The sequence below is a fragment of the Euleptes europaea genome, chromosome 2 (genome assembly GCF_029931775.1).
Source record: "Euleptes europaea isolate rEulEur1 chromosome 2, rEulEur1.hap1, whole genome shotgun sequence".
Classification (NCBI taxonomy): Eukaryota; Metazoa; Chordata; class Lepidosauria; order Squamata; family Sphaerodactylidae; genus Euleptes; species Euleptes europaea.
The window spans coordinates 11,147,941-11,159,974 of NC_079313.1; the positions used below are offsets into that span (position 1 = coordinate 11,147,941).

The 12,034-nt window shown below is 47.2% G+C and overlaps 1 protein-coding gene across 1 annotated transcript in view; it reads right to left on the reverse strand.

Moving 5' to 3' along the window:
- Positions 1-8,208: 8,208 nt before the first annotated feature.
- The window catches only part of ANKRD24 (ankyrin repeat domain 24), a 66,230-nt gene continuing 62,404 nt past the window's right edge, over positions 8,209-12,034 (reverse strand). The window contains exon 19 of the mRNA XM_056843984.1: positions 8,209-8,286. Within this exon, the coding sequence (XP_056699962.1) occupies positions 8,209-8,286 (78 nt within the window). The remainder of the gene's footprint in view (positions 8,287-12,034) is intronic.

The window sequence follows — 12,034 nt, forward strand, 5'->3', positions numbered from 1 at the left end:
TGGGTGGGTGTTCCAATCCCATGCGTTAATGGCCTGTATGTACAATCGCGTCCCAGTTCCTTCTGGAGTGGTAGTTTAGTCATGCATCAGAGACCACTGCGTTGGTCAGTCAATCTCAGGTGCAAGGAAAGGCTTCTCGCTGCCTGATAGCCCCAGGGAGCCACAGCCAGTCCAGGCAGATCATAGAATCATAGAGTTGGAAGGGGCCATCGAGGCCATCTAGTCCAACCCCCTGCTTAATGCAGGATCAGCCTAGAGCATCCCTGACAAGTACTTGTCCAGCCTCTACTTAAAGACTGCCAGTGAGTGGGGGGCTCACCACCTCCTTAGGAAGCCAATTCCCTAGGTAGCTTAGGAGATGCTAAGCTAGAGGGGGCTCAGTCCGAGGCAGCTACTTGCGTTGCAGCAACAGAGGGCATCAACAGAGGCGTAACATCCAAATCGCAAGATGTCAAGGTCCTGCTGTACACTGCATTGGTCAGGCCGCACCTGGAGACTTGTGTGCAGTTCTGGAGACCCCACTTCAAAAAGGATGTGGACAGAATGGAGCGGGTGCAGAGGAGAGCGATGAGGATGATCAGGGGCCGAAAGGCTGAAGGACTTGGGAATGTTCAGTCTGGAGAAGAGAAGGTTGAGGGGGAACATGATTGCTTGCTTTAAGGATTTGAAGGGCTGCCACTTGGAGGAAGGCAGGGAGCTGTTTCTGTTGACAGCAGAGGATAGGACTCGCAAGAATGGGTTTAAATTACAGGCGGAAAGGTACTGGCTGGATATTAGGGGGGGAAATTTTACAGTAAAAGATGTTCGACAGTGGAATCGGCTACCTCGGGAGGTGGTGAGCTCCCCCTCACTGGCAGTCTTTAAGCTAACACCTTCAGGTGTTAGATGTAGATCTCCCGCTATTGCAACTGGTCTCCAGCCGACAGACATCAGTTCCCCTGGAGAAAATGGGCACTTTGGCAATTGGACTCTGTGGCACTGAAGCCCCTCCCCTCCCCAAACCCCACCCTCCCCAGGCTCCACCCCCAAAACCTCCCACTGGTGGCGAAGAGGGACCTGGCAACCCTACTTTAAGCCGAGGCTGGACAAGCTCTTGTCAGGGATGCTCTAGACTGATCCTGTATTAAGCAGGGGGTTGGACTAGATGGCCTGTGTGGCCCCTTCCTACTCTATGATTCTAAGCACAGCACCTAAAGAATCCTGAGGGAAACACAAGTATGACTGCAGCAAGCCGGCTTTTCCAAAAGAGAGTCCAGCTGGTGTTTGCTTGGCTGGTGAGCTTTTTCTGGTAGTTCTCCTCCATGTTTCTAATGCTTGACCTCTGAGCAGATACGCTCTGCCCCACCCTACCGGGGTTTTTTGTTAACAGTCTAGACTTCTCAGTGTGGTTGTCATTGTTGATTGTTCTGCTTCTAGGTAGCTGCCTTGTTTGTGATGTTGTCTGGTGTTGTGTAAGGTAGCACTAGTTGTTAGGTAGGGTAGAAGAAAATGGGCTAGGAAAGTTTGAGGCTATGGTATTTTTTCCCTCACACCTCCTGGGGGGGATTTTTGGAGGTAGAGGTCCCAAACATTCAGGGTAGCTTGAAGGGACCCTCCTTGCAAGAACCCCCAAGTTTGGTACGAATTGGGTCAGGGGGTCCTGAGTTATGGGGTCTGGAAGGGGTCCCTCCTTCTCCCATTAGAATGAATAGGAGCGGGCTCCTATTCATTCCTATGAGAGAAGGGGCCCCCCTTCAGGGCTCCTATTCATTCTAATGGGCGGATGGGGGTACCCCTTCCAGACCCCATAACTCGGGATCCCCTGACCCAATCTGCACCAAACTTGGAGGTTCTTGCAAGGAGGGTTTCTCCAAGCTACCCTGAAAGTTTGGGACCTCTACCTCCACAAATGCCACCCCCCGAGCCGCAGAAAGCTGTGAATGTGTTTTAAATGGGTTTAAATGGCCGAATTTATTTGGGAATGCCGAATTTAAAGCCGAATTCCCCCTATACTGAATAGGGGGAATTCGGGATTTCTCGAATAAAAAAAGGTTATTTAAACCCGAATTTGAAGTGAACTGTTTTTTTTTTTTTCAACAGCCCTAATCAGGGGGATTGTTAAGCACCTGGGGCTTCCCTCGGCCTGCATGTGGGTCTTTTCCTCCTTTTGGCTCATGCTCTTCATACTCCCCTTTTTCTCCCTTCCTCCTCTGCAATTCTTTTGTAAAGCAAGGAGGGAGGTCGAACATTAGCCTCCCCCTCTTGTGGCAGCCATTTTGGTGTGGTGCTCGCCAGCTCCTCTCCATGTTCCTAAGGCGCCAAGCAGGCTCCAAAATAGTTGGGGACCCCTGCCCTAGCCTCCCCCACCACGGCCCACCCACCTTGACTCCACCCCAGAGTCTGAGAGTCGGATATCCCGAATTGAGACTGCTGCCTGCCATTTCCCAGCGTGGTGTAGTGGTTAAAAGCGGTAGTTTGAAAGCAGTGAACTGTAATCTGGAGAACCGGGTTTGATTCCCCACTGCTCCACATCAGGGGCGGAGGCTAAACTGGTGAATCCAGCTGGTTTCCCCACTCCTCCACTCGAAGCCCACTGGATGACCTTGGGCTAGTCACAGTTCTCTCTGAACTCTGTCAGCTTCACCTACCTCACAGGGTGTCTGTTGTGGGAGGGGAAGGGAAGGTGATTGTAACTGGTTTGATTCTCCCTTAAGTGGTAGAGAAAGTCAGCATATAAAAACCAACACTTCCTCTTCCTCTTCCTCTTCTTCTTCTTCTTCTTCATGATGTCGAGGTATAGATTGCAAATGGGAGATACTAGACCGGCAGCTCGTTTTAATCTCACAGGAGTCGCAGCTGTGACACAATCCTGGCCCAAGGTCCTTGAGAGCCAGCGTGGTGTAGTGGTTGAGAGTGGCAAACTCTGATCTGGAGAATTGGGTCCAATTCCCTGCTCCTCCACGTGAGCGGCAAATTCTAATCTGGTGAACCAGGTTGGTTTCCCCACTCCTCCACATGAAGCCAGCTGGGTGAACTTGGGCTAGTCACAGCTCTCTTAGAGCTCTCTCAGCCCCCCTTTCCTCACAGGGTGTCTGTTGTGGGGAGGGGAAGGGAAGGCGATTTTAAGCCACTTTGAGACTACTTAAAGGTAGAGAAAATCGGGGTATAAAACCAACTCTTCTTCGAATCATAGAATCATAGAGTTGTAAGGGACCACCAGGGTCATCTAGTCCAACCCGCTGCACAATTCAGGAAATTCACAACTACCTCCCCGACACACACCCAGTGACCCCTACTCCATGCCCAGAAGATAGACAAGATGCCCCTCCCTCTCACCATCTGCCAAAGGTCATAGAATCAGCATTGCTGACAGATGGTCATCTAGCCTCTGCTTAAAAACCTCCAGGGAAGGAGAGCTTAACCACCTCCCGAGGAAGCCTGTTCCCCTGAGGAACCGCTCTAACTGTCAGAAAGTTCTTCCTAATGTCTAGACGGAAACTCTTTTGATTTAATTTCAACCTGTTGGTTCTTGTCCGACCTTCTGGGGCAACAGAAAACAACTCGGCACCCTCCTCTATATGACGGCCCTTCAAGTACTTGCAGACTGGCAGGGGGCATACATTTGGACCCAGCAAGCGGTTTATGCCATGTTCTTGCTTTCTAACAAATGGTGCCTAAGTCTCACAGCTGACCTGAGAGCAGGATTTTGACAGGTGATGCCCGTGCCTTCAGTAGCTGCTCAACAGGCAGAAGTTCAATGTAGGGGTTTTCCCCAGCCGGAGACGAACTGGAACTGCTGAATTTTGGACCTGCTGAACGTTCTAGCTGGCATGCTGCAGTTCCTGCTAGAGAAGAGCCAATGGGCCTGCCGTTTGCAGACCTGTTCCTTAAAAGAAAGGGGAAGATATGAAAGATCCAGCATGGGTGTGAGTGGTGATTTATTGCTGTGGATGAGAAGAAACACAAAATAGCTACAAAAGTTGATTTTTCGTACAGCTCCTGCACTCCTCCCCTTCGGGCTCCACCCAAAGGTTGCCAACTGTGGGTTGGGAAATTCCTGGAGATTTGGGGGCAGAGCCTGGGGAGGGTAAAGTTTGGGGAGGAGGGACCTCAACAGGGAATAATGTAGGGTTGCCAGCTCCGTGTTGGGAAATACCTCAGGTTTGGAGCGGAGCCTGAGGAGGGTGGGGTTTGGGGAGGGGAGGGACTTCAATGCCGTTGAGTCCAATTGCCAAAGTGGCCATTTTCTCCAGGGGAACTGATCTCTATCGGCTGGAGATCAGTTGTAATAGCGGGAAATCTCCAGCTACTACCTGGAGGTTGTAGAAAAAATAGACACCACTGTACTGATACTACAAAGTTAGGAAATTAGTACAGGAGCAAAACTGTGTATAACAAAGTGCAAAAATATTTTATGAGCTACCACATAACATCATACATAGTGACAACCTATCATCAAACAGTCAAAATCCATAGTTCATGGCATATCCTGGCACATTCCTTCCAAAGTATGCTTAAAAATATCCAGCTGGTATCTTCAAAATGTGTAATCACAGTACACTTTTTGTCAAATGACCCTAAAGTAAAGATTGATTGCTTGATTGTAATCACAGTAGAAAGGGGATACGGCCGTTTCAAAATTCTACTGTTCAGTTCTTCCTCAGTCCCCTATATAATCAATCCTATATTATTCCAGCTTCAGAAATTCATGACTGCATTTTAACATTCCGGATAGTCACCAAGTTCCACGTAGGGATACAGTTATGTAGCATAAATGTAGCAGTTATGTGGTAGCAGTTATTTTTGCACTTTGTTATACTACCTGGAGGTTGGCAACCCTAGTATAATGCCATAGAGTCCACCCTCCAAAAGCTGCCATTTTTCTCCAGAGGAACTGATCAATTGGAATTCTGGGAGATTTCCAGGCCCTGCCAGGAGGTTGGCAACCCTATGAGTCCACCCTCTAAGTGGGGGAGAGCACCTTCATGTCCCTTGGGGATTGGGTTCCCAACTGTCCAGTGATCGTCGAAGGCTTTCACGGTCAGAGTTCATCGGTTCTTGTAGGTTATCCGAGCTGTGTGACCGTGGTCTTGGTATTTTCTTTCCTGACGTTTCGCCAGCAGCTGTGGCAGGCATCTTCAGAGGAGTAACACTGAAGGACAGTGTCTCTCAGTGTCAAGTGTGTAGGAAGAGTAATATATAGTCAGAAGGGGGTTGGGTTTCAGCTGAGTCATTGTCCTGCAAAAGTATCAAAGGTAATGTGCTAATCATTGTCCTGTAAATATCAAGATAATGTGCTAATGAGGGTGTGGTATGTTAATGTGGAACCATTGTATCCTGAACCGTGCAAGACGGATCTGTGAACCACAGTTTCTCACGGAAGAAATTAATCATCTAAATCACGCACTGCTAGCAGACGGCTATTCCAGAAATGAAATCAGAAGGGCCATTAAACCAAACAAAAATCAGAAAACTCAGGAAAAACAGTCTCCCACAGGAAAGGTATTCTTGCCCTTTATTAAAGGAGTCACTGATAGGATGGAGAAACTTTTGAAAAAACATAACCTACAAAGTGTTTAAACCCACCAAGAAAATAGCAAAAGACAAAAGAGACCCCCTCACCTCTGTAGGAGTATATCGTATACCTTGCAGTTGTGGACAAGTTTACATCGGGACCACACAACGCAGCATACAAACAAGGATAAAAGAACATGAAAGATACTGCAGACTTGGCCAACCTGAGAAATCAGCAGTGGCTGAACATGGACTGACACAAACAGGGCACAGGGTCTTATTCCAAGACACTGAAAGACTGGACAATTCTACTAACTATTTTGTCAGATTGCACAGAGAAGCCATTGAAATTCATAAACATTAGCACAACTTTAACAGAAAAGAAGAGAGTTTAAGAATAAGGCTTGGCTTCCTGTCCTGAAAAACTCCAGACTAACAAAGACTACAGTCCACAATTGCCATGCGGATTAGCTTTGGATTCCACATGTTAACAGATCACTTCAGGATACAATGGTTCCACTAACATACCACACCCTCATTAGCACATTATCTTGATACTTACAGGACAATTATTAGTACATTACCTTTGATACTTTTTGCAGGACAATGACTCAGCTCAAACCCAACCCCCTTCTGACTATATATTACTCTTCCTTCACACTTGACACTGAGAGACACTGTCCTTCAGTGTTACTCTGAAGATGCCGGCCACAGCTGCTGGCGAAACATCAGGAAAGAAAATACCAAGACCACGGTCACACAGCCCAGATAACCTACATGAACCGATGTCCAGTGATTGCCCGCCAACTCACCAGGTTGCCCGCCACCCCTCAGCTGGCTGGGGTTTGGAAGTAGGCCAGCAGACGAGTGGTGGTGGTGATCTGAGTGTGCTCTGTGATGCCGTCACTTCCGGATTTACCCCAGAAGTGCTGGCAATTTTCTAGCACTCTCCCCTCAAAACTCCACAGTTTCCACAATCAAAAGGAAGCCCTGAAATGTGGGGAAACGTCCCTACATAAAAGGTAATTGTCTTTTTCCCCACACTGTTTTCACAACTTGACCCTTCCCCATTTCAGGTTATTTTCCTTCCCTGCCAGTATGTTTTTCTCCATGGGGTGAATAACAGCATTCAGTACTAAAATGGTATCGGGGGGGGGGGGAGTTAATCTTCGTTTCCCATGGCCCTGGCCTGAATCTAGACCCCATGGAGCTAAAACTTATGGGAAGAGCAACTTGCCATTGATTTGTTGCTTCCAGGGATTTGTTTGCCCCTCAGATGTTGCTTCCTGGGTCAGGTCAAGGGCCACTTGGAGGGGGGGGGGGAGATTGCCGGCAAATCACAGCTGATTTATGTACATTGCAAGAATCTCACCTACTGGGTGGCATTGGGCAATGTCCTAGAGATCGGCCAACAGTCCAAAAGAGGTTTGTGATCTGCTCATCTCTAGCTCAGCCCACCTCCTCATCCATAGCAAACCCCACAAAGTGGGTTTGGCTGCAATTGCTTGTATTTCTCCCACGCGTGTAGCCCAAAATATATGAAAATATTGCACTCAGAAAAGATTAGGGTTGCCTGCGCAGGGCATACATTATGCAAAGTAAGCACCCACTGCATATTTTTGCATAATTTGTTTTGCTCATCCTAGGACAGGGAAACAGGATGTAAACCCATCAGCCCCTCCCCCCGAACCCTCCTTCCACGACCACAGAAAACTATCTAGAATTTGTTCCTCCCTTGCTGAATGTTGGCAGGTCTGAGCTTCTAACACTCTCTGGTGGCCAGAAGGTACAAATGCTGACGTTTTGTGGGTTTTTTAAAAAAATGTGGAAAGTTCAGGACGGAATTCAGAGTGAAGATAGATGGTACAAAGGAACATTTTGATTTGTTAATTTAAATAATACCCCCTCAACATGTTTCTCTGAGACCCTCTGAATACAACCCAGAAGCTTACAATGAGTCCTAAAAATGTACCAAGTATATCTTCACAGCCATGAGAACTAGAAACTTGTTTAATGTTATTAAATGTATGCTTTGAATCAGTGCTCAGTGCCCTCTTCTGTAGGTTTTCTGCATGCCTGTGGAATGCCATTATATGCACAGTTCTACTATAGGTCTGTTAGTAGCCAGACTCCAAATGATCTCCCCCTTGTTTCCTCCCCTGTCAGAATCACCTTGCAAGTTCTTTGGGGCAGGGGCCACCAACCCACCCAAGCCCACTACTCACCCTGGTTTGTCACTCCTCCCCCACTTCCCCATCAATGCCTTTACACAGTGCTGGGCAGAAATCCAACAGGAGCAGCAGGAACGAAGGTGTGTCTATGAAGAACAGTGCTGGATTTCTTCCTACCGGGCAGTCGTTAAATGGTGCTGACCTTCTGGCGGGGACAAAAAAATGGATTCCCCCCCTTTTAGCACACGTTGTTTGGAGACAGATATTGTGTGGTGGGAGGCTCCATGTGGGGATGGTGGCAAGGAGAATGACAAACGGGGAGGCGCTGTGTCTTCCTTGGGGACAGCTGTTGTGGGTGCAGAGGGTGGCAGATTATGCAAGGTCTCTAGAATTCCCCTGTAAGGAACGGCTCAGCCTCCATAAGGAATGGCTCAGCCTCCACAGGGAAGGGCTCAGCCTCCATAATGAGCAGCTCATCCTCCATAACAAACAGCTCAGTCTCCCCCCACCCCCACAAGTCGGAAATAGGCTCCTTTCTCCCACTTCATCTTCCCTGCTCTTGGAGCCTTTGCATCTTCAGGATTTGGAAGAGAATCCTCTGGATGTCCTCATCCATGTGACCCTGGGAAGGAAATTGGGGAAGCAGGTCAGCCAGAGCGCATTGGAGTTCCCGCTTCATCCTATCTTCTCTCTCTTTTGCCAGGACTACGGCCTGATTCCCTAAGCTGGTGGTTTGAAAAGTTGGACAAAACAGAGGGGGGAATGACCCAACCTGACAAACAAAGTTGGGTACCCCAAAGGTTGGGTGAAATAAAATACAATTAAACAATGAATTAATATTTATTACAAAGCGCTATGCATCTGTTAAAAACAAGGAGGGGAGGGGCTGTGGCTCAATGGTAGCGCATCTGCTTGGCATGCAGAAGGTCCCAGGTTCAATCCCCGGCATCTCCAGTTAAAAGAACTAGGCAGGTAGGTCATGTGAAAGACCTCTGCCTGAGACCTTGGAGAGTCACTGCCGGTCTGAGTAGACAATACTGACTTTGATGGACCAAGGGTCTGATTCAGTATAAGACAGCATGTGTTCAAGCCCTTATAGCAACAAACACAGGGTTGATAATCTAAAACCACATGCCAGTGTAGGAGAGTGTAGTGGTTAAGAGTAGTGGACTCTAATCTGGAGAACCGGGTTTGGTTCCCCACTCCTCCATATGAACAACAGACTCTAGTGGTTAAGAGGTAGGAGAGTGTAGTGGACTCTAATCTGGAGAACCGGGTTTGATTCCCCACTCCTCCACACGAATGGCAGACTCTAGCAGTTAAGAGTGGAGAACTCTAATCTGATGAACTGGGTTCAGTCCCCCACTCCTACACATGAAGCCTTCTGGGTGACCTTGGGCTAGTCACCGTTCTCTCTGAACTCTCTCAGTCCAACCTGCCTTACAATATGTTTGTTGTGAGGAGGGGAAGGGAAGGTGATTGTAAGCCACTATGAGATTCCTTAAAGGTAGAGAAAAGCAGAGTATAAAAACCAACCGTTCTTCTTCTATTTGTTGCCATAAGGGCTTGTTTTGAATATATGCATAGTTCTTTGTAATCAATATGAATTTATTGTTTAATTGTATTTTATTTCACTCAACCTTTTAGGTACCTGCTTTGAAAAGTTGCCCATCGGACTGACAGACAGACATTGGACTAGGTGGGCAGATAAGCCTCATTTGTTGAACTTCTGCAAGCTGATAAAGGCGAAATCGGGAAATAGTATGATCAGAGGCCCGGAACCACATGCAACACTCTTAAAAACCTGCCCTATCTTTCAAAAATAACTTCAACCTATCCTGCAGGGATAAGGATTCCCAAAACAACACATACGATCCTGAAAAAATACATATGAAATGATTTCCATTGTAAGGCATGTGATTCCCAAAATAATGTATGTGAAATGATTCCCCAAGTAAAGTTTGTTACCACTTTGAACTTTTGGCAGCTGTGTAAGGGCTCTTCCTTATTTTCATTTTTCTCCCTTGTAAATCCCTGTTTCCCCCCTTGTAAATTCCTGTTTCAATGTGTTTTTCTCCCTCTAGTGGTCGATTTGGTATTACACCAGTTTATGTCCAGCAAATCTCCCTGCAGATTTAAACTGCAAAATTTTTATGCTGGACATAAATCGGTGTAATGTCGAAACAACCGGTAGCGGGAGCAAAACACGTGTGGAACAGAACACGCACACCCCTTCCGAAGAAACAGGAACTTACAAGTGAGGGAAATGAGAATGCGGAAAAGCCATAAATAAACTTTGTATTATTCCAAATGCTTATGTACTTTGTGAAGACCAAACAGGTTCCCAAAATAAAACAAAACACCTTACTCCAAAGGGAAAACCTGAATTCCATTTGCCACTGTAACGTCAGCCTTCTCACACCTGTCTTGTGGGAAAGTTGCCAACTTTTCAACCATTCCCTTATTGCTGGGCCTTTGACAGCAGTTTGAACAGCAGATCAGAGCAGGTGATAGCATTCCTGCACTGCAAAAACCTTCAGCTGCCATTTCTTGCTGTGCCAGTCATAGCAGCAGAGCTTGCTAAGTTTTTATTCCTGGCCAGCTGGCAACTCTGCTGACGACCAAGTGAAATCTCAGGTTTACTTTCTTCCTTTTGCCTTGGGAGGACTGAAAACGCCAGCCAACCGGGAATTCCTGGGTCAAATAGAAGTTTTAATCTTGCCCTTCCTCCATCATAGATTACTGCTCCCCATTTTATCTTCACAACAGCCCCGAAAAGGTAGGTTTAGGCTACAAAATTGCAGCAAGTTAACCAATGAGCTTTGTGGTAGGGATTTGAATCCAGGACTTCCCAGTTTAAGTTTAAGAGGACCTAAAGCATGACCAAACAACAAAGGTCATTAAGTAATTGTAATTCAAGGCCCTCAACTGTAGTTGGCTTTGTTTGAGCGTGAATCTAGCTTCCGTACCCTAGAGACTTCTGTAGAGACATAATTTGAATTCTCTCGTGTTGGGGTGTAAGCATTTGCAAAATCCTTTGTAAAAGCATTTGGCAAAAGTGAACTTGGAAAAAGTATAATTAGAAAAAATAACTTATTCTTTTCCTGGAAACCGGCTTCTGACACTAAACCAGCGTTTCTCAACCAGGGTTGCCCGGAAACCTAGGGTTCCGCAAGAAATCACTAGGGGTTCCGCGAGAAATCACTAGCGGTTCTGTGAGAAATAGTGATGAATAGGCTAATCATATGTAAATCATGTGTAATCATACATAGGGGTTCCCTGAGACATATTATTTCAAGAGTTCCACAAGGGTAAAAAGGTTGAGAAACGCTGCTCTAAACTCCAGACATAGAAGCATGACTCTAACCAAGTTCCATGTTCCCCAAGAAAAACAAAACTGCATTCAAACACAGGGCAACCCAAGTTTTTTTTAAAGCCCTCCCCAAGTCACAACTGCCCCCCACCCTGCCATGCAACAAGAACGGGCACAAGGGACAGACACAATCTGACGTGGGCCAATGCGCCCTGGCACAACATGCTTAAGCACACAGACATGCGTTCACAGGCTCCAAGCACTGATTGACACATGAATGACCTTCCAGCCTCCCGGAAATCTCGAAGCCGGGTCTGCTCCAGTGGGATGTCCCTCCCCTTCCTTCCTTCCAAACCGGTGCCTTTAAGAACCCGGGTGAGGATAGTGATTTTCCCCCCACCGCGAGCCGCATCCGGAGAGGTACTGAGGAGTTTTGGGGGAAAGCAATGAAGGGAGAACGGGAGGGGGAGAGAAGGTGAAGGGTGGGAAAGAGGTGTGTGATTTTGGTAGGTCTCCGGCGCGGTTCAGTGGCCAAAATGCGAAAATGGATGTGCAATCAACACTGGCACACTCGCTCATGCGCACGGAGAATCATAGAGTTGGAAGGGACCACCAGGGTCATCTAGTTCAACCCACTGCACAATGCAGGAAATTTACAACTACCTCCCACAGGCACACACACACAGTGACCCCTACTCCATGCCCAGAAGATGGCCAAGATGCCCTCCCTCTCATCATCTGCTTAAAGTCAGATGGCCATCTAGCCTCTGTTTAAAAACCTCAAAGAGCCAACCACCTCCCGAGGAAGCCAGTTCTACTGAGGAACCGCTCTGTTAGAAAATTCTACCTAAGTTCTAGATGGAAACTCTTTTGATTTAATTTCAACCCATTGGTTCTGGTCCGACCTTCTGGGGCAACAGAAAACCACTCGGCACCTTCCTCTATATGAGAGCCCTTCAAGTACTTGAAGATGGTTATCATATCCCCTCTCAGTCTTCTCCTCTTCAGGCTGAACATACCCAGCTCCAACCTTTCCTCATAGGACTTGGTCTCCAGA